At 53.4% G+C, this 23043-nt stretch overlaps 1 protein-coding gene across 3 annotated transcripts in view; it reads right to left on the bottom strand.

The window, feature by feature from the left end:
* Positions 1-23043, bottom strand: part of LTBP2 (latent transforming growth factor beta binding protein 2) — a 101632-nt gene that overhangs the window by 64041 nt on the left and 14548 nt on the right. For all 3 annotated transcript variants that reach the window (XM_060095825.1, XM_060095823.1, XM_060095826.1), the window contains exon 3: positions 16535-16781. In XM_060095825.1, coding sequence (XP_059951808.1) covers positions 16535-16781 — 247 coding nt within the window. The remainder of the gene's footprint in view (positions 1-16534; positions 16782-23043) is intronic.

The following is a 23043-nucleotide window of genomic DNA, read 5'->3' as shown; positions in this document are numbered from 1 at the left end:
AGCCTCGCCTGCGCAGAACTGCACGCTGCTCCGCTCGGCCAGCAGCTGGGGAGAGAACACAGCACCCTGCTTCCTTGCAGGCAGGTAAGACGCGGAGGCTGGTGCAGCTGTGCACGTCTGCGGCATTGTCTCTAGGACACCGAGCCCGGGCCTGGGGCCTGGCTCCCACCTCTAGAGCAGCATTACATAGGTGCTGCCTCAGTGTCCCAAGTGTCCAGAGACCCCTCTGAGCCTTGTCAAGCTCCTCCGCCCTCCAGACCCCTCATGCCTTGATCAGCTGCGAACGCTTTGCCACTGAGCGGCCTGCCTCACGGGCCGCCAAGCCCTTGCTCCTTGAGACTCTGCATTGCCTTTTTTCTCTCCTGGATGGGCCAGGGTGCTGGGCAGGAAGCTGGAGTAGGCTGCCCAGGCCCTGGGATTACACCTAGGGCACCTCAGGGGGCAGAGAGGGGAGGACAAGGTGCCCTGAAGGGCTGCCCAGGGCCCCAGGAAATGCCCCTCATTTTCTACGTAAGTTTCATTTTGTCCAAGTGTAAAACTGTGAGCAATCGCCCTCTCCCTCCAGCCAGGAAGGAGACAAAGGAAGGGCCCCTCCAGGAGCTCCTCTGCCTCCTTCTGGGCCCAGCAAGACCACCCAAAGGGCTGCAGCATGGCCAGGGATACAGACCCCAAGAGGGGAAAGGAGGGGACTGGATCTCACCCTCTTTTTTTTTTTTTTTTTTTTTTTTTGCGGTACGCGGGCCTCTCACTGTTGCGGCCTCTCCCGTTGCGGAGCACAGGCTCCGGACGCGCAGGCTCAGCGGCCATGGCTCACGGGCCCAGCCGCTCCTCAGCGTGTGGGATCTTCCTGGACCGGGACACGAACCTGCGTCCCCTGCATCGGCAGGCGGACTCTCAACCACTGCGCCACCAGGGAAGCCCTTTACCCTCTTTTATATCCTTCATGGAGTCATCACAGCGCTGGGCAGACAGCTGCTGCCCCCCAGATAGTCATCACATTGAACATTGAACTCTGTGGCTCCCAGCACTCTGGCCTCACTGGAGCCATCTCCCCAGCCCAGGCCAGGTCCCAGTCCACAGCCATCCAGGGCCAAGGAGCAGTCTGAAGCCTTTGGCTCCAAGTTCCCCCAGGAAGACTTGTCAGCTTGTGGGGAACCTGGCCGTCATGAATTCATCATCTAACCACTTCCAAGGTCCACTTGTGAGCCCCTCAGATGGTGCGTGGTCCCACATGGGCGCTGAGGGAAAAGCATCTGGCCCACCGAGGGCTTACAGTCCAGGCAGGGAGGCAGGAAGCAGGGGAGGGCTGGCACACCTTGTTCCTTTGTGTGGATTAGAAAAGGGGCCCCGGGCAGCCAGTTTACAGAGGCTGCCCTGCTTCCTTCAGGCTGATGTAGCATGGTGCCAGGGCTGGGCAAGCGGAACGTAGGCTAGAGTTTAGCCCCATTCATCTCCTGACCTTTGTGTAGGGTGCATCCCGCCCCCCCACCCCCCACCCCTCCATGCACAGTGGTCCTGGGAGAAGACCTGCACATGAGTGTTTCCTTCAATCCAAGAGTGGAAAAGCAGCAGGTAGTCAGGTGAGCTGCCTGGCCAAGATGCTCCAGGCCTCCCTATGCAGGTGTAGCCCTGGGTCTGGATGCCTGGGGAAGACTTTCTAGAAGTCGTGTGATGTTAGCTGGAGGAAGGCATGGGGAGGACAGCGTCCACCCAAGGCCGAGAGAACCACGAGTGCAAAGGGACAAATCCAAGGATGTGCTGGTGATGGCGTTCAGGGGGTAAGGAGGTGTGTCTGGTTAAAGGGGAAAAAGGAAGGGCCAAGGATGACAATAAATAACAGCAAATAGCTACATTTATTTGCCAGGTACTGTTCTAAGCACTTTATGTATATAAACTAATTTAATCATCATTATATGAGGAGTAGGTATTATGATTATCCCCATTTTACAGGTGAGGCACAGAGTTGCTAGGTAACTTGCCTAAGGTCACAGAGCCAATGACTAACAGAGCTGGGAATCCGACACAGGAGGCCTGCATCTGCATCTTGTTTCCAAGCCTGTACTCTAAACCTCTACACTATATCGTGGCTTGAGAGCTATGCTTTGGGTCTGAGCTTTAGAGCCTTATCCTTTGGGTCTCACGTATAAAAGGGAAGTCTTGAAGGAAGGTGTTTTTCCCAGGAAGGAACAAGGTTAAAAATGGTCTCTTAGGAAGGTGATCATGGACAACTCCTCCCTGGTGCTCCCACCCACCCTGACCGCCCAGCTGCCTGGCCAAGAGTGCTCTCTTCCCCCACCCCTGCCCCCCAGACGTTTTCCCAGGGCATCTGTGGTCCCCAGGGTGAGGCAGAGGTGAGGCAGTGAAGTCTGTGGAGCCACAGTACTCCACACACACCCACTGGTTCAAGTAACTGCTCTGTTTACGGAAACTCAGGCACAGAACAAACATCACTTTAGAAAGGTCCCCAGTGCCCTGCAAGGCGGCTCTCACTATCCCCACAGCACCTGTGAGGCACTTGCGGTGCAGAGACAGTAAGTCTCTGGCCCGAGCGCACATGTCTCACGAATGGCAAAACCCAGGATTCGAACCAGGTCTACACACTCCTCCCAGCACTGCACCCTCACTCTCGCCACAAGCTGCTGCTGCATGAGTTACAAAGAAGCAAGTGAAAAAAGGAAGTGGTTGGAGAGGTGAAGAGGTGAAGGGAAAGAAAACTCGAGTCAGGGCATATGGGCACCTGGAAAGTGCTACAGATCAGAGGAGAGAACTTTAGGCTGAGGGGATTGAGTTTGGACCACTTCCCAAAGCCATGAAGAACTTGGTACGTCTCACCACCACCAAATGGGCCATGAGACGTCCACCTCTTGAACCCCGAGTTCCCAGCCTGTGGTCTTTGGGACCCATCTTCCTTCCATGTATGTTCCCCCCACCCCTGGCAGGCACGCGTGCCCATGCACACACACACACACACACACACACACACACACAGCTTAGCTGGCCTGCCTTATAGGACGGCAAACACAGGCCTGTGACTTCAGATGAGTTTACCCCACCTGGACAGGCCCATTGTAGACAAAGGCAGCTGGTGTCTGGGTCAAGGATATACTTCTCAGGGGCTGGTACAAGTCTTGGCAGCCTTCAGCCAGCCTGCTCTTCCAGGGCCTGGAACTCTTCCCCAGGACCATAAACAAAATGAGATTTCTAAAAGACCTGGGGGCCCAATCTGAGAAGCCTTCCCTCATTCCAAACCTACCAGCCAATTATGTGCCGTATACCTGCTCCAGGCACTTCATTTTAAAATTTTTACTAGGATCTTTACACTTGAGAGTGTGATTTTTTTATGCTTTACTTGATTAGTGCAAACCTATGCTATAAAAACTATCATTCCCCATTTTACAGAAGAGAAAACTGAGGCACAGAGAAGCTGTTTACTTGCCCACTATCACCACCAGGTAGGTAGGTGCTGGGGTGGGGTCTCAAGGCCTGAGCTCTGTACCTCTGGTGGATGACATTCCCCAACATGCTGCTCACCCTTGGCTAAAATAGGAAACCTCACCAGAGCCAGAAACACCTTCAAGTGGTCTGGGGAAACTCTCAGAGTTTCCAGTTACTGCTGTTGCTATAAACAAAGGGCTCAGGTAATCCCAGAGTCTAGGGACAAATAATAGTTGGTGCCATTCATAGGACACCTAAAAGGTGTGTATATGCATTTACATATGTTAGTAAATCCTCTCGACAATTCTATTAGTGGCAGGCATCCCCATCTTACAGATGAGAAAACTGAGGCTCATGGGGTTAAATCACTTGCTCTGGGCAGCATAACTATTAAGTGGCAGAGCTGAGATTCAAACCCAGACTTATCTAACAATAAGACATCAATTATGCCACAGTTGCTCCCTCACACACTATTGCCTGCTGTAGGGGCTCTGACCTTGACCCAAGAACCTCCAAAAAAAAAAGAAAGGAATGTGGAATCAGTTTGTTCCTCAAGGGTGTGGCTTGGCTGGGGTCTCAAGAGGATACCCCCGCCCCTTGGAGTACCAGATTCCCTCCAGAGGCCTCTGATGCAACCCCTCCCCCCCCACCCCACCCCCCCACCCCCGCTGGCTGGGTGCACCCTTCGGTGGACACGTTAGGTAGCAGTGAGGAGCCCAGGCTCCAGGAGGAAACCGAGCGTGGGCGACTGGCTGGAAGCAGAAATATGGTATCTCCAGAGGTTTTGATTTGCGATCTTCATTTTGCAAGGAATGGGGATTTTTCTTCTTTTCAAAAAGCAGTGGACTTCCTTGAATTTTAGACCTTTCACAAATATTTTTTTAGGAGAAAAAAGAAGGAAAAAATCCCCCACAAAATGCCTGTCGCAGCTACTCACTTCCACATTGAATCACGGACACAAAACCACAGCTATGTGGCTAACAAAGGAACTATGTGTTTTCATATCTTGTTATTGGAAATCATTTAGCAATCTTCACTATGTCATCTGCAGACAGACAGACAAATAGACGCGCAGACACACCCCTCTGGGTCCTAAGCCGCCAATCTTACAACCTTGCTCATCAGATAACTTTGCATTTCACCCATTTTCCCTTTCTAATCCTCTTCTGAGAAATTACACAGCAAGGCTTAAATCTTCCTCCTTAGCCCCTCTCCAGAGGTGGGGTGTGTGTGTGCACATGTGTGCATGCCAGTGATTGGAGGAGGAATGCTGAGACATTGATTCAGTTAATTCCACAAGTGGAAACAAGTATACATTTCACAGTCCCTTTTTAAAATTCATATTATCATAATAGCACTTTACTTTGGTAAAGTGATTTTCACCTGGGAAGCTGACAGTGCCTTTTCTGACAGTGGCAAATTAATTAACTGATGGCAGATTTACAGATTGCATAACTGGAAAAACTACTGGACCCATAAATCAGAAACTTCCTCTGCATCCCAGACAAAGGGTGAAACCTGATATATATTTGAAAACCTTGAGCTCAAAAGGATAATTCACAGGGCCGGAAAAATCTCCATTATGATTTTTGAGGCATGTTCTCTCTGCACAGCTTCCCACCCACTCTCTTTCTCTCTCTCTCTCTCTCTCTCTCTCTCTCTCTCTCCACACACACACACACACACACACACACACACACACACCCCACCCCCAAGGGCTACACTCACTGAGCAGCCACAGTTCCGTACAAAGCAACCGGATGGGATGGGCATCCCCCTGGGGCATCTGAAAAAGAGCATTGACTGTCTTTCTGTTACCTTCTGGCTTCATCCCTCCCTAACCTTTCCTTTCAAACAAAAATCCTAGAGGACTTAGGTCAGTACGGTCACAAACTCAAAATGTTCATTGTTACTACTTTTTTTTGTCGGATGCTGGAAACTGTATACATTAACGTTTTAATGCCCCAACAACTCCTCCAGGCTCTTGCCAGCTTTCTGGAGTTTCCTGAAAAGACACAAGGCTCCTTCACCCTCTGTCTTCCAGTCCTGTTCAGCCCACATGGGACCCCAGCAAGAGGGCAGAGGGCAGCAGACAGAGTGGAGGTATTGATCCTCCAGTTCCCTCCTGACGGGCCACTGTGGGTAGTGGTGGCTCTGTTCCTCTGCCAGAGGCCACAGCCCTGTTGTGGTCCTCTCCTGTGGCTGGAGCTACTCTGGGTTCCAGTAACCGCTGACCCCTTGCTCTTAGACCTGCAGGGCTAAGGGCTTCCCTATACTCTGCTTCCCTTGTTGTTTCCTTTGACCCTGTCCACACCTTTGCAAATAGACCCTTTATCAAATTGTCCTCACTGAGTGTGCCATCTGTTTCCTGCTGGAACCCTGACTGATACAGAAAAGAAAGAGTCTCAGCTCTCAAGTATTGAGCCCTTAGCTATGTGACTCAGCACTTTATCCACTTTGACTCATGGAAGTGAAGAGATTCACACAACATCAAGTGGCTGGGGAGCAACATAATCAGATGAAGCCGAGGTCTGACTCATGACCACTATGCCGTATGGTCCCCAGTGTCAAGTGAGGTGGTGCCTGTAAAGTGCTTTGCACAGTAGGGCCGGCTGACTCAATAAAGCTCCATCAATGGTAGGTTAAAATAACAACTATACCACACTCAGAAAACCCACAGTCCTAAATTCTACTCCAGCGTAACGCTAGCCCCGCCCTAACCACAGTCCTAAGGTTGAACCCTCGTTCTAATACCACACTGAAGTTACACTCCAGTCTAACCCAACCACCACCCTCCTGTGAACTAGAAAGTCACCTCGACCACAACCTTCATCCCCCGCTTTGTAACCCAAACATTCCCCACTGTAACCACCGGGGGAGGCTAAGATCAGGGCTGTGGGGAGAATGGGGAGTCTCTCTGCCCTCCGCACCTGGGAGCTTGTCCCCTCCCAGCGGCAGGAGCATCCCACATCCCACTCCATCTGTCCTCCCCTCGTTGGACTCAACACAACAGGCCAGAGGCATTTGTGCAACATCCACTTGCCTCATGTAACTGAGCTGGTGACTTTGGTGTGGGGAGAACCAGGAGGCCAGAGCACCTACACGAGGCCGAGGACAGAGCAGAGGCGCCAATAAATGCTGCTGGTGGTGATGATGAGAAAGGAGAATTAGAAGACGAAGCTGCTCCTGGCTTCTCCATCACTTGGCTGCCGGCTCTGGGCAAACAGGAGGTGAACAGCTCTCATCTCAGAGATCTGTAGAGGGCTGGGGCCAGGCCTGGGCTGGGAGGGAGGCCCTCTCTGGAACCTAACCTAGGGAGGGTCCTGATAATCCTCAGCTCTGGGATTATCCGAGAAAAGGGAGTCAGGCAGTCTCCATCAGAGATTTCGGGGCCACCTCAGGCCAGAGGTCCACTTTCAAGCTTCAATACGAGAGGGAGGAAGAGAAGTATGCAGGAAGCAGACACCATTTCCCTGGAATCTGCCCACTTGCCCTGCGTGGGGAGCGGAGAGGTGTTAGAAGGCCCTGGGCCCCCTTCTCCCTTGAGCATGAAGAGGCCTGAGCTTGGCCTCTTCATCGACCCAGAAGTGTCTGCCCTGGGCCAAGCATGGTGGAAGGAAGAGGCTTGCAGGCTCCGCTGCTTGGAGAGAAGGCACACCGGCCCCTCCCTCCTCACCGCCTCTGTCGGGCTCTCGGCCTGGAGCGAAAGCGAAAGCATTGCAAGACTGCGTACACCCAGAGCCTGTGTCTTTTTGTTTTCACACACAAGTACCCTAAGGCCAGCTGTGGCCCTGAGCTCCGTGGGCCTCAGGTATTTGTGTGGGTTGGAGAGGTGCATGTTAATACTCTACAAAGTCCAGAGGTCCACCTCCCTTTCGGAGAAACCTAGGAGGGGTCTCAGGAGCCAAACCCATGTTTCTTGCCTTGAAGAAACATGCTTTGCGGGGGGAAATGGGAGACATTTCCCTCGGGGGAAGAAGCCCGGTCCAGGGTCACCACATACAGCTGCACAGGCTGTGCACTGCACAATTCTTGGAGTACCTGTCATAGAGACTATGAATGTGACAGACATCTCCTGGTGTGTGTCCAGGGACCGAAAGGTCCAGCACACAGAGCCTACCACCTTCTCCTCCTCGGTGGAAATGGAGTGCTTCAGACCTACCCCGTTACTCCAAGCAGTCTCTGCTGGGCAGGGATGGGTGGGGCTGGCAGGGGTTAAGTGCCAAGGAACCCTACTCAAACCTTAAAGTGGCCGTGTTTCCAGAACCCTCTGCAAACAGCAGGGAGGGGGACAGGGTGGTGAAGGAAGCTCTCAGCTGAGACACAGTTCTCTTCTACTGTCTTCAGAAAGCAGCAGCAGGGTTTCTGTGACTTCAGATTTGGGAAAACAAAACCCTTTCCATTTGTTCTGGCTGGAGGCCCATGAGTGAGCATCTCCCTCTGACTACTCCCCATTGAGCCCTCCCTCTTCCAAACCCGCAGCCCCAGGGAAGAGCAGGCATGGGACTCTTCTAAGGCCCAAGAGATAGAAGAAACTGGAAAGAGAGCCCTTTACAGCTGTCGCAGCCCCTGACAGACTCCTGGAACTCCTAAGGGTCTGCTAAGCCCTGCTCTGGCTGTGCTCCAGTCACCCTTAGGAGAGAAGCATTGCTCTCCGCCTGCCTGGCTCCAGACCCCCGAGACCAAGGGGCACAGGGTAAGCAGGTACCCACCTGTTGGGAGGATTGGGAGAGCCCCTTCCTGATCAGCAACATGCCAGGGGATGGGCTGAGTGTCAGCTCAGAAGGGAAGGGACCTAAGACCAACTTTCTCTGCTCCAGGCAGCAACAAAGGATACATGGTGACAGGGATGCTCATTCAGTAGATAGTTGTTTATTTATTTATTGAGTGCTTACCATTATTTATTGAGTACTATTCTAGGAGCTGGGGATATGTCAGTGAACAAAACAGCTCACACTGTACTTGGGGAAAAACAGATAGTACACAATAAACATAATAATTAAATTATATGTTATGTTAGGAAGCGGAAAATAGAAAGCACTGTGGAAATTAAAAAGTGAACAAGATGAGGGCACCCTCAAGTTGGGGGTTTATAATATTAAACGATAGGAAAATAGGAGACATCTCCCTCCTGGGAAAGAGCCAGTTTCAGGGTCACCACATACAGTGGCACGGGTTGTGCACTGCACAACTGCGGTGTACCCGTCCCAGAGATTATGATGTGAAGCACATCCCCTAGCGTTGTGTCCAAGGGCTTAGGCTAATTCTAAGGTTAAAACCTTACAAAGGTGGTCAGGGAGGGCCTCAGTGAGGAGCTGCTCCTGAAACTGACCCAGGCATGTACAGAAGGCATAAGTAAGTATCCCAGCCCACTGTCAGGACTGCAAAATAACAGCAATAACCAGCATTTGCAAGGCCCATTACAGTTCACAAGGCAATCTTTCACCCACATTGTTTTAGTGGGTGAAACCTCCCAGAGAGGAAAGAATGATCCTTCCCTTTCTACAAATAGAGACATCAAGGCTTAGTGAAGTTAAGTGGCTTGCCCAAGGTCAGGAGGCTAGTTAGTGGCCTAGCTTGGAAACCAAACTGGGTATTCTGATTCTAAATCTTTTCAAAATAGTATAGTGAAGATCCCGAGGGTTGGGGAATTCCAGAAAAACCCCAGAGGGCAAGCTTGGGGCTCAGAGTTATAAAAACAAGTCAGAAAAATAGAAGATTAAAAAAAGAAAGAAAAGAAAATGAAGGAAGGCGTTCAACCCCCGGAGGTCCTGAAAGCTTGACTCAGTCAGGATTGTAGGGTTGAGTCAACACAGCATAGAGGCACCACTTGGTGGCCCTGAGGAAGGGGGTGACGCAGGATCAAAGGTGTAGGCTGATTAACCCCACTGCAGCCTTGCCAAGGAGGACTTGAGGCTTACCATCAGGGAGAGCTAAGGTCTGCCCTGGTGAAAGGCATCACGTGTCCTTGTAACGACCTTGGAAGCGGGTAAAGGGGGAGTAAGCACATTTCACCATCGGGGATGGAAAATGGCCAGGCTGGAGGCCAGGGTCTGAGACCATTAACTCTCGACCTCAGAGAAGATCCACTTGTTGCTTCTGATTTACAAATATAGAAACAGAGGCCCAGGGAGGACAAGGGACTTTTCCAAGATTTCCTAGCATGAGTTGGTCTCTCATCAGGTCCCAGGTGTATCGGAGAATAGCCTTGGGTCCGAGGGACTGGAGTGAGGAGGAGGGAGGACCTACAGGGGATTATGTGGCCCAGAGACACGAGCAAAGGCGTGTGGCTGCATGCTGGAGCCCAGAGCGGAGGAAGGGAGTGGGAGGGAGGCGGCCGCAGCTGGAGTAAGGCTCAGAGGACCCCGGCAAGCCTTCAGACTGGCCCAGAGTCAGGATCTCCTGGGTTCCCAGGTCAGGCCCACCATCTAGCTGCCAGCCTTCATCCTGCCTCAGTTTCCCCATCTATAAGCCCAGATTGTGGGTTGGAGAAGAAAACCCCTTCTGGCAAGCGGGGCATCTCACTGATTTGCCATGGGCATGGGGGCGTAGGCAGGCGTGGTAAGACATTTCACGTTTTTCGGACACCCCACTGACCTCTCTATGTGCGTTATTTCAGTGAATTCTTGCAACCACCCTCTGAGATGAGCATCCGTTTTCTCACTTCAGAGAACCTGAGCTTCAGTGAGGCAAAGCGACTTGCACGACTAGTTTGTGAGGACACTAGAGTTTAGATGCTGCCTGACTCCAAAGCCCAGCGCTTCCCCGGCACACACGCTGGGGTCGCCTTGCACTTGCTGCCCTCTCCCCAGGTACCTCATTTGATTTTAGGTCATCCATCTCCTGGGCAAATGCCTTGCCCTTCTGTCAGGAAGGATGCCTGGGTCCCCCCCGCGGCGGCTCCGGTGCAGACTGGCAGAGACCACCCCTTGGGGCAGAGTCCCCGCACCCCCTGCAGGAGGCCTGGCAAGGCCTGGGGGTGAGGGGAGGCCGCACTCTCGCAGGAAACCTGCGGTCTCACCCTCCGCCACAGCAGGTTAAAGGTCACACGTGGGAAGCCCACGAGGGCCCGAGTGGTGACGACGTGGGCTGGACGATGCTGGGTCCTGCTGGGGAGGTGAGTCCTATGCCACCCACCCGTACCCAGGGGCCCGGTGCCCACCCCCGAGGCCAGGCCTGCGGCAGGAGCTGCACTAGTGCCCCTGCCCTTCCTCCCTCTCCCCACTGACAAAGGCCCCCCCGAGAGGTCGGCCACCCCCACCTCGGAGCCTTGTCAGCAGAATGGGGACATTGGGAACCCACTGCAGGGCTTGTGAGAGTAAAGGAGAGACCGCGGGGGAGACAGCTAAGCTGCCCTCAGCCGGGTTGACTCCACTCTACTCTGGGCCCGTCGTGTTCCAGGTGCTGGAGATGGACTGACAAAGAAAACAGATAACAGTCCTGTCCTCCTGGGCCTGACGCTTTACTGAGGTAAGAAATAAATACATAAGTAAAATACACAAGACGTGAGTGCTGTGGAGCAAAATAGTTGGATGGGAGTAGGGAGTGCTTGCGGGTGTGCAGTGTAAAATCAGGTGAGCATAGGTGGGGTTCCCACTGAGAAGAGAAGACCTGGAAGGGGGAAGGAGCCAAGCCATGTGTGTATCTGGGAAGAGGGGGTTTTTTTGTTTTTTGTTTTTGTTTTTTTGCGGTACGCGGGCCTCTTCACCGCTGTGGCCTCTCCCGTTGCGGAGCACAGGCTCCGGATGCGCAGGCTCAGCGGCCATGGCTCACGGGCCCAGCCGCTCCACGGCATGTGGGATCTTCCCGGACTGGGTCACGAACCCGTGTCCCCTGCATCGGCAGGCAGACTCTCAACCACTGCGCCACCAGGGAAGCCCGGGAAGAGGGTTTAATGTAGGTTGAATTGGGTCCCTGACCCCCCAAAAGATTTCTTGAAGTCCTAACTGCCAACCTATGAATATGAAGTTATTTGGACATAGGGTCTTTGCAGATGTAACTAGTTAGGGTTAGAGGAGATTATACTGGATTAGGGTGGACCCTAAATCCAATGACTGGTGTCCTTATAAAAAGAATACCCCCCCAACACACACACACACACACACACACACACACACAATATGTGACGACAGAGGCAGAGATTAGGGTGATGCAGCTACAAGCCAAGGGACACCAAGGATTGCAGGGAGCCATCAAATGCTAGGGCAGAGGCACAGGACAGATTGTCCCTCGGAGCTTCCAGAAGGAACAATCCTACCAACGCTTTAATTTTGGGCTCTGCCCTCCTGAACTGTGAGAGAATACATTTCTGTTGTTTTAAACCATTCTGTTTGTGGTCATTCACTATAGCAGCCCTAGGAAAGGAACACAGGGCTCCAGGGAGGGGGGACAGCAAGTACAAAGGCCCTGAGGTGGGAGCATCTCTAGCATATCTGAGGAAAAACCAGTTGGCCAGTGTGGCAGAAGCAGAGTGAATGAGGGGAGCGAGTGGTGAGAGCTGATGTTGGAGATGTCAGAAAGGTTTGGGGGGCCAGATCATTCATGTAGGGCCGTCCTTGTGGCAAGCCCTTGATAAGAGGGGCTATTACACTGCAGATGGAGGGTCCCAACTGGCGTGGGCTGCAGTGTGTGGGTGACCCCCGTGATCTTTGTCCCCTGGTATTATGCCTTTGAATATGTATATAAATGGCAAAAGGAAATCAAGGTTGCAGGTGGAATTACAGTTGCTAATTAGCTGACCTTAAAATAGGGGAGAGAGTCCTGAGTTATCAGGGGGCCCATGTAATCATATAGGCCCTTAAAAGTGGAAGAAGGCAGAAGAGTCAGTGAGAGATTCAGCTGAAGAGGGAGACAGAGGGCAGAGTTAAAACATGAAGAGTTCACCCTCTGTTGCTGGCTTTGAAGAGAGGAAGGTGGCCACAAGCCAAGGAATGTGGGTGGCTTCTAGATGTGATGGCCCTCAAGTGACAGCCAGCAAGGAAGTGAGGCCCTCAGTCCTACAACTGCAAGGAAGTGAATTCTGCCAACAAACAACCTGAATGAGCAAGAAAACAGATTCTCCCTAGAGCCTCCGGGAACTCAGTCCTGCTGATACCTTGACTTTAGCCTGGTGAGCCCTGTGTCAGATGTTTGACCTACAGAACTGTGGGATAAGACATGTGCATTGTTTTAAGCAGCTAAATTTGTGGGGTGTGCAGGGAGGAGGAGATCGAGAAGAAGAGGGAGAGACCGATGGGGACAGTAAAAAGAAGGCTCACCCCAGCTGCCTTCTCAGGGAACAGCCCGCTAAGAGCCACGATCATGGGGCCCACAGCTTCCCAGACACCTCCCTGCCAGCCCCGCTTGTCCACCTCAACACTGTCCTCCAGGCCCCTTGTTGTCCAAGTGCTGATCAAGCCCACTGAGGATGTCCCCAGGGTTCCACCTCTAGGTCCTCGGGTCAGACTAAGGAGTAAACCCAGTGGAGGTCCCTCCCATTCGGAGAATTGTTGTGACACCTCCCTCCCCCCCCCCTCCCCCATAGGGCTGGTGAGACGGCCTTGGTGGAATAGCCAAGCCAGCCAAAAACCACTATGGGTGCCACTGCTGGATCACACCACCCCTGAGACTGGGCCTGGGCTCTAACTTCTCCCCAGAGCAGGTCTGCACACACACACACACACACACACACACACACACACAGGCACCCCAGTTTTCTGTCTGCTTTTTGCCACACAAGTCCTCATGGCAAAGAGAACCAGCCTGCTAATGGCTAACATGTACTGAGCACTAACCCATATCAGGCACCCTAAGTGTTCTACTCAAATGCTCTCATTTCATCCTCTCTGCAATCCTACCAGGTGGAGACTATTGACTCAGAGATGTTAGGCTATTTTGCCTGATGTCACACAGCTGTTAAATCCAGAATTGGACTCCAGGATTCTCTGAATCCAAAGCCCAGGCTCAGAACCTCACTCCTCTAGGGGTGGTCCATGGACCAGCAGCACCAGCATCACCGAAGACCACGTTAGAGATGCTCACCCCAGACGTACCACATCAGAAGCTGCATGTTAACACGTTCCCGGGTGATTCACATGCCTGTTTCAGTCTGAGAAGCACGGTGTAAAGCGCTGTTTTCCAAGGCCTGCTGGTCCTCAACTGTTGTAACCACCTCCTCCCCCAATCTCTCAAGGCCCTTTCCAGCTGCCTAGGTCTTGCTCCACAGGTGGGGTAGGCTCTCTGCCCAGCCTGGGGAAGAAGCCTGAACCCCGGGCTCGGAGGGAGTCTGCAGGCCCCCGCGGCCAGTCCAGGCTGCAGCTGGACAACATCAATCCATGTCTGGCTCTCTGTAGGGCGTGCTGCCTGCTGCCCGAGACTCTCCTGACCCCTCCCTCTCGTCTTCCTTCTGAGACACAAGTCTCTTGGCCTCTGTCTAGTGCTCTCCTGAAGGTGGCCTCTGGCCAACACCAGTCCCTGCAGTGTCTCTCCCCGCTGGACATTTTGCACCGTTCCCCCCACCAAGAATGCCCTCTCCATTTATGTCACTCCCTTATCTGGACACCAAGGGCCTGTCCAAGTTGCCATCAGGAGAGAGTCCAGCGGCTGCTTGGGAAAGCTGGCCAAGTTCACAGGAAATGTCTGACACCACCAGGCAAGTGGGATTTGGCCTCCCAAAGCAAAACACAGCTGGGCCAACAGTGGGCCGCTCGGACTTTCCCAGATTTCATGGCATTGACACGCCAAGGCAGAGAGAGACAGAGAGAGAGAGAGAGAGAGAGAGAGAGAGAGACATGGAGAGAGAGAGACTGGGCTGGCCTGGAGGTTGCAGCTCATTAAAAACATCACAGTAGCCCCTGGCCAGGGAGCCTGTGAAGCTCAAAAAGGACAGCCCTGCTGTGGGCCAGAGACCTCACCCCAGGCCTTCATCCTCCCCTGCCTCTCGCACACGTTCGTTGGGGGACCGAAGCCTCACGGAGCTGGTCCTCCTTCCCTCCCAGCCTCCTCCCCGCCCAGCATCGAGCCTCATCCATTTCTTCATTCAACTTGTGTTGACTGAGCACCTACAGGGTACCAGGTGTGGTATTAGGTCCCAGGGACACGTTCATGAAAGAGGAGGACACTGTAGTCCCTGCTCACAGAGAGCTCCTGGTCCAGTGAGCAAATGCACAGAATGTCCCGAGGCAGAGTGAAAAGCGTGACACTGGGGAAGCACAGAGCCTCCCGCCCCCCGCACTCTGAGCACCACCGCGGGTGGTGCCCTTGCTTCCAGGGCAGGGTGAGGGTTCAGGGCCAAATGGGCCCTTGGTTAGGTAAGTCTTCCGTTGGGAGCGAGTGACAGAAAGCAATGCAGATTGAGCACTTCCTGCAAGCTGGGACTGCAGGAGGCACTGTGGGGAAATCCAGTGTGAGACGGAGGCGCTGCCTTCCAGGGCGCAGGCCACTCCGTCTGATTGCAGACTCAGGGCGCAGACTCACGGCGATGTGTGTGCCACGTGTGTGCTGCAGGGGGTCAGAGCCTGGCGGATATATGAGGGAGTAGGTGCTTTTTGGAGGAAGCGGGACTGGGCCTTGAAAAATAGAAGCGGGATAGAGTTCTGACTCAAGGGTACAAGGAACAGAATGACCTGCCAAGCAACCACCCCCAACACTCACTCGCACACGCACACAGGGGATAAATGCACTATAAAACGAATGGATCCCACAAGCCAAAAAAGAGCTTGCAGGGGGAAAGCCAGGCCAGAAGGACACTGCTCCCACCCTGCCCCGGGGCTGGCCCTGGAGCTGCGACCTCTGGGGCTCCTCCAAGTGCCTTCACACCAGGCCCACCCACCTTGGACCCAGAGCCGAGACCAATGAGAACAAGGCTCAGGCCCTGCCCAACTGGTCACAGCCAATCCCAGGCAGTTCACCCTGCCTCCTACATTGTCCACCTGGCCCTTAGCTCTGCCCCCCATCTCTGCCCCAGCATCCAGAAGAGTTTGGCTCTTCTGGTTTTAACTTTGGGACTCCCTAGGCCTGACCCAAGTTCATCCTTCTGCTCTTTCTGCTACTGGCTGCTCTCGGAAACCACCTGCTTGTTTGGGTGGCCAGGACCCTGGAAACCCCCTTACCAAGACCCTGGTCTGCCCCGGCCCCCATTGCCCCTCCCCCTTCAGAGTTGCTGGACAACCTTGAACTCCTTTCCTTTCTCTCCTGAGCTTTCCCCCCTGGGGACCTGGCCTCGAGGTCAGCCTCTTCTCCCTGATTCTCCCAGCGTCCTCTGGGAGGGCAAAACCTTTTTTCCCTGAGTTCAGCAAGACAAGGTTCAAACATTTCAGAAAGAACTTCCTAAGTAGGAAGCGAATGGAAAAAGTAACCTGAAAAACCAAAAAGAAAACACAGCCCCCAGAAATGGACCAGTTTACAAAGTTCAGATTTCCTGTCCTGAGCTAGGAAATGTCTAGCCAGGTTGGCTGGCAAGCAGGCCAGGGAATGCTGCCCATGAACACACCCTTTCCCAGTTTTTAATCTTCTCGCTCCCCCTACATGCTCCAGCTGCCCCTCCGAGGAGACAGGTTAGCACTGGTGGTGACTGAACTGAAGGGGCTTTTTCTGGCAGAGGAGTCCTTCCTGCATCACCGGGACCACAGGCAGAGAAGGGGGAGGCGGAGGACAAACATTTATAGAGTTTACTATGTGCCAGGCACTGTTCTAAGCATTTCCCTCATACGAACTAACGTAACCCTTACAATACCATGATTATGACGATCATCATTTTCCCCAACTTACCGATGAGGAATCAGAGAGATAAGTAACTTGCCCAAGGTCACCCACCTAGGAAGAGGCAACACCAGGATTCGAAACAAGAGAGCCTGGTCCCGGGGATGTGCCCTCCTCAGCTCTCTCCCTGGGGCCTGGAGAGTAAAGATTTCCCCTCCCACCTCCCCTGTGCACCCTGCCAGAGCCTGTGTCACCCCCGTACCCGCTGCCCTGCTCGCCGCCCCTCTGGTGGAGCAGGAGAAGGGAAAGGAGGACTCTCCGGCCTTCTCCACCAGGGCCTTCACCAAACGGGCCGAAGGAAGAAGCCCCTCCAGAGAGGCTGCGCCCCCAGACCGGAGGCCCCACTGAGGAGGGGACTCACCTGGCCAGCAGCGGCTGTGATGCTGGTGGCCGCGCTCTGGCTGTGGTGCTTTCTCTGGCCGCGCTGCTCCTGCGCAGGTTGGGAGACCCCTCGGCTGAGCGTCGGGGTGCCGGCCTGGAGTTCTGGGGGTCGAATTCCTCCTCAGGAATGACCTCTTCACAGTGGGCTCCGCGGAAGCCGGAGCGGCACACACAGAGCTGGGGCCGGCTGCAGGAGCCCCTGTTCTGGCAGGGCGGCTGGCACACGGCTGGAGAGACAGGGAGAGGGTGAGGGGCGCCTGTCAGCGTCGGACAACCCATCAAAGACCGGGTGACCCGTCGCACCAGCACCCCCGGCAGAACCCCCAACATTGGGCTGTACATATACTTAAATGCTCCCTTTTTGCTGTCTGTCCATCTGGGGACCTGGCCTGCTGGTGGGGCTTCCTCTTCTCTCTGCCTTTGTGGGTGCTGCTTCCCCTCCCTGGAGCTGTTTCCCTTTCCTCTCCACTTACCTAAGTGTTATTGTTCCCTCCAGGCCCCCTCCCCATCCCTGATGACCCGCCTCCAGCCACTGCACCTTCCTCTGAACAGCTAGGACGAGTGCTCATCTTGCACAGCACTCAGGCCCTACAGGCCACCGTCAGTGTGATGGGTTTGTTATGTCTGTGTCTCAGCTCCCTAACTAATACGGTCAGCACCCTCCAGTGCAGCGACTGGTCCTTACATCTCTCTGCCTCCTTAACTCCTAGCGTATGCCTAACAATGACACAGTCAATATTACTTTTATTATGGCAGCTACTATCTGTTCAGTGCCACAGCATGCGAGGAACTGTGCTCTGCCTACACCGTCTCACTTAAGCTTAAAACAATCCTATACAGCAAGTGTGATTATGATTCTCATTTTACAAATAATGACTCTGAAGCTCGGAGAGGTTAAAAGATGTGCCTGAGGTCACCTAGCTAGGCAATGGTGGATGGAGGATCCAATCCAGGTCTGTTTGATGGAAAAGCCCAAGCTCTTTCCACCCCACCGCCTCCCAGCAGGGCTGAACCATCTCTAAACCTTGGCCTGGAGGTGATGACGAAACTAAAGGGATCCGTTGGCTTCAAGTCAGCCACCGAATGCACCCTTGGCCTGGGAAGCTGCATGTCCCAGGTTGGCTCTGGTGGTGGAGACCACAGACCCTCCAACACATCTCTCTCCAAAGCCCATACAGTCAATCTTAGATTGAGGGAGGATGTTTACCAGCTCCTGAATTCATTCAGTGAACGTTAACTGAGCACTCACTAGGTGTGAGGCTAGCGGATCCCTCTAGCTTCTTTAGGGATCCTAAAGAAGATCCCTCTCTCAAGGAGTATCCAGGACATATGTAATGTGATAAGTGTCAGCCAGAGCCTCTAACCCAGGCTGAGGCAAGAAAGGGAAAGTCAGGGAAGGCTTCCTGGAGGTGGTGATGCTGACCAGAGACAGCAAGGATGAGTAGACTGGGCATCGTGTCAAACAAGGGCTGCCTGTCTACTCAGGGGAGAGGGGAAATCATAGGTCTCGCTGCAGGATTCCAACCATGAGCTAGAACCTGAGGCTAGAGCATTTTCCACAGTGCTTGGGCATCCCTTCCTGGCAGCCCCAGGCCTCCAGGTAAGCAGACTGTGTGAGAGAATTGTAAACCTGAGCACTTCCCCAAACACAAACTGCCACCTCGGCAGGATTTTGGCCTATCACCTGGCTGCCACTCCACCTGCCCAAGCAGAGTCAGCCCCCACCTGACCACACGCCAGGCCACTGTCACCACCACCACCAGAGACACGGTCTGCTGGGGCCAGCCCTGTAGCCAAACCAGGGCCAGCGAACAGTGGGGAAGCAGGTTTGCCCAGGACAGGTGTCAGCCCTGGTTTATTTTAGGGAGGGAGTAGAAAGGGAGGGCCTGAGTGGTTTCCCATGTGGACCACAGATGCTACATCACTCTTAGCCTCTCAGATCCACAGCTCTCTGCCAGCAAAGCCTGGCATGGGTGAGGGGAAGGTCACACAGCCCCTCCCAGTCTCCGTGTCTCTTCTACCTCTGCGTGGGTGGTCCCTGCCCTTAAGACAGCCTTCAAAACCAGTTTTGCTTCTGTCCTTCCCCTCCTGGGCCCCAAGGATGGCCCATCCTTGACTTCAACAGTAAGATCTTTCTCTGTCTGGAAACCCAAGGCCCCAAATCCTGCAAGCCGAGCCCATGTCTTCCTGAGACTCGCTTACTTCTGGTTCTGCCTTATTCGCCAATACATCCGCAAACATTTAGTGAGCATCCTCCCTCCTTCAGACTGGGTGCCGGTGGGTACAAAGACAACAAGGCTGGTCCCTGGGTGGAGGAAGCTCTGCCAGGTTGGGGGGGTTCTCAGAATCATGGAAGCCCCTTGCCCCCAGGCACTTAGGTCCTCAGTGAAGACAAGGGTTGGCAGACTTTGGTTGGTATGATGAACAGCTCGCAGAAAGTGGGTGTTTGGGGGGAAACTATAAAATGGGCATTTACATATGCATGTAATATTGTGGTTGATAAAAGTTCTAAAAGGCTTCCAAACCAGCCAGACTTGTTGGCAGAAATAAACCCATTTGGGAAGATAACCTTCTGGACCAATCATTTATGAACTTGCACAGAGGCCAGATCTGCTAAGAAAGGTCCTCCAAGTGCTGGGTTTTCAGAGCCAGCTCTCACCAACTTCATTTGTATCCTCCTCTGAGTTGTCTTCATAAGTCTCAGCAGGAAGTGATTTCCTCACTACAGTGTTCAAGCGTTTTGTTCTGAGCCAAGCATCTGCATTATGGGATTGGAGCATAAACTCCTCTCCTCTCTCTCCACTCCCCCAAAAGCCACCCCGCAAATGGCCCCAAATGGTGGCTTCAAGTGCCTATCTATGAAAGGCGCCATTCTTAAGGACAGTGTTTACTGGTCTGCCGTGAAACAAGAAAAATAAAAACAGTTTTCTGTGTTTCCTGTGATGTTATTTTTTCCCACTTAAAAAGTGTTTTTTATTTTGAGATTATTATTTTATTACTTTTTTGGTGTTAAAATGTTCTTTTAAAATTAAAGGTGATGGCAAATGGTAGTCTGTTTTTCTAATATCCTCACTTAGCAAAAGGAAAAGCTGGCTATTGTACTTTGGTACCTAAGATGTTTGGGGATATTTACTGGTGCGTGAAATCCAAAAGTTTGGAACCCTCTGGGAAGGAGGGGGGCGATAGTGGTCATGTGCCTTTTGTTTAAAGGAAACTGAAGCAAAACAGTCCTAAGTCAGATGAGCACAGATTTCAGAACTGAAGTCTCAGAAAGGGGGTCAGCCATTGCAGAATCGCCCCATGGCAGGGGCTATTGCATAAAGCAAGGAAGGAAATGCCAAGGCACCCCGGAGAGGCAACTTCATGCAGTGCTGTGGGAATTTTAAGAGAGAAAATTCCCAACCGTGGCAGGCTGGGCGGTCTTCATGTTTTGTTCTTGGAGTCTCATTCCTCCCATTTTCCCACAAGGGCAGAGGTCATGGCTTATACTTGAGAAATCAACACAGGATGGGGTATATGGCTTTAATGAGTCTTCGGTGATTGATGATCGGTGAGAGGTTATCAAGCATGATGCCCCAAGGTCCATGTTTAGCCGTCGAGGACACACCCAGCCCCTCCCTGTCAGGGGCTGGCATCTCAGAGCCCGAAGGTGACGCTGCCCCCAGCCTCCCTGTGCCCGCTCGCCAATGCCAGCCTTTAGCCATTCATAATTTGGGCCCCACCTGAACCCTGGCTTCTCCACACTCCCCTGGCAGTCTCCTTCTCACTGAGGATTGGACATGTGGAAAGTTTCAGCTTCGGGAGCTCAGCTCTGGGTAGGTAGCAGTATGCCAAACGAGAGGCGAATAAAGAGAAAACTCCCGAAATTACTGTGAAACAAGAAATAGAAGGCATTGTTCTCCCCAACCCCCCACTCCTGGCTGTGCCCCTTCTACCTTCACTCTCCTCCAAAACAGTCAAGCAGAGGTTTGCTCAGATTTTCCAAACAAAACCCCTGCCTTTGGGAGGAGACAAAATGCAGAATGGGCAGGCCTGGGGGAGAGTCTGGAAACAGCGTCCACTGTGCAGGCTGCTCCTACCATCCACTCAGAGCCCTTGTGACCAGAGACTTGGTAGCAAAAAGAACATGGGGTCGGGAGTCAGAAAGATTTGGGTTGACACCCCCCCCCAACCGCCACTGCTCAGCCACATCCCAGCTGCGTGACCTTGAGTCTCAACAGAGATCATGCAAGTACTTTGTACTCTCTAAAGCTGTGCTGTCCAGTGCTGTCTAATGCTGTAGCCATGAGCGACATATGGCTGTTGAAATGGAAATTGATTAAATAAAATTTAAAATTCAGTTCCTCAGTTGCACTAGACACATTTCAAGGGCTCAATAGCCACATGTGGCTCATGGCTACCATGTTGGATGGCAAGATATTGAACATTTCCACAGAAAGTTGTATTGGACATCAATGCTAAGTTAAAAAACAGAAGAACCACACACCTAGTGGCAGAAGCAAGAGGGCTTCTGAACTTCTCTGCCTTGACCTTTTTCCCAGGAAAAGGCAATGACAAGGCGGGCCCTGGTTAGAGAGACGCCCCAAGCACTGTGGTGCAGAGGCAGGGCTGCTCTTCAGGCGTTAAGTACAGCCCGTCCCCTCTCTACCTCCTTCCACCCCAGCCAGGTAGGGCTTTTGTCATCAGCTCTCTCTCCTGGGATCTAGAGATGCCTTCTCCCTCCGTCAATTCCATTAAGTGAGGCACCGACTTTAGGGTGGGCCCCTTAAGCCTGCGCCCTCCTCTGAGGCCTCCAGTACCAGGCCCTCCTGTCTGGGAGATGAACCTACCTTCCAGATTAGACTCTGGGCCCAGCACCCCCATAGCTGAGGCTCAGCTCCTCCTCAGATTAAAGCTCCATCTTTCTTAAACTCTGTGTCAGTGGGACACTAAGGACCTCCCCACTGAGTACCTGATCCCTCCCTCAGGATGGGGCCCTGTCCCTTCCACACCCAGAGGCCTTTCTAGGCAGGATGGTCACCTACCACCCTCAGTGTTGCCCTTCCCTGGGCACCCCCCTCACCTTAGACCCCTACCTGGAGGCCTCAGTTTACCCTTGGAATTCACTTAACTGGGGGTCTACCTGTGACCCCGAGCTGTTTCTCCACAGCCTTGACCTTTAGTTTCCACAGAAAGGGGACCCTGATGTCAGAGCTCCCCGAGGCCAGGAAATCCCTCACTGGCCGTCACACACCCTCAGAATCCACCGAGGACTCATCCTCCGCACACCCAAGCTCTGCCCAGGGGCTGTGTCCCCCAAGCCCCGACCTCAGCCCCGAGCCCCTAGGCTATGGGAGAAGTCAAGTCCTCAAGGATTCGGCCCATTCCCACCACAGCTGTGCTGGGGTCGCAGCTCAGGATGGCTGGAAACAGCACTAGGGCTCAGGGGCCAGCCAAGCGCCCTGCTCCAAAATAGCAGTTGTGTTCACATAAAAGCCTTTAATGAGAGAAAGATGCCGTTCTTGGCCCCTTGAGCACGCTCTGCAGACGCCGTCTGGCAGGCCGAGAGGGCCTCTACCGTTTGGCGGCCGGAGGGGAGGAAGGAGGGTGGTGAGTCAGACCTTGGCCCCAACCCCTCAGCATGGACCGCCCTGCTAATTGCATTAACAAACACCAAGATACTGGGCCAGTGGGGGCCAGGGGCTGGGGCAGAGAGCAGCCCCAATTCCCACCGGCTCCAGCAGGCATGAGGAGGGGACCACTGGGCAGGGCTCGTGGCCCAGGGCAGAGGCCTGGGTTTGCCTCTAGCTCCTGCCCTAGAGCAGACGAGTCACCTGTCCAACCCCGTCACAGCACTGAGGGCTTTGTCTGGGAGGAGGCAGGGATTTAAAGCCCTCAGTGCCAGAGAGGCCAGGGAGATGAGAGAAGATGGGGTCCTGGAGCAGCCCCCATCAGGGACAAGCCGGGGGACCCAGCCTTTTCCAGGGGAGCAGCTCCAGGGCATGGAAGACAGTTCTGTGGCGGCTGACATGGAGCCATCCAAGCCCTTCTGCAGCCACACCAGCTCCGTGCCCAGGACCCATGAAGGTTGAGAGGGAAGGAATACACCATTCCCATTTACAACTCAATGAAGGCGGGGGCGGGGTGGGGGGGTGGGGGGCAGAATTGTGGAGGAGAGAGCAGCCTCATAGTCAAAGAGACCTGCATTTGAATTCCAACCCCACGACCTCAGGCAAGTTCCTTCACCTCTGAGAGTCTCAGCATCTAGAAAGTGGTCGTGCGTCCAACATTTACTGTTTGCTTAGGATGGTAAGCAAGACAGACAGTGTCTTTTTCTTCATGGAGCCTCCAACTTAGAGAAATTCATAAAACAAGCAAAAAAACAAGCAGAGGAAGAGAAATTGGGATATGAATGGTGAAAGAAACAATACAGGGGCTGGGATCCAGAACAACAAGGCTGCTGGGGGCAGCTCTAGACAGAGTGGCTAGGGGGAGCTGGAAACGAAGACA

This window comes from Mesoplodon densirostris, chromosome 4 (genome assembly GCF_025265405.1).
Source record: "Mesoplodon densirostris isolate mMesDen1 chromosome 4, mMesDen1 primary haplotype, whole genome shotgun sequence".
Taxonomy (NCBI): domain Eukaryota; kingdom Metazoa; phylum Chordata; class Mammalia; order Artiodactyla; family Ziphiidae; genus Mesoplodon; species Mesoplodon densirostris.
This window is presented reverse-complemented; position numbering and strand designations above follow the sequence as displayed.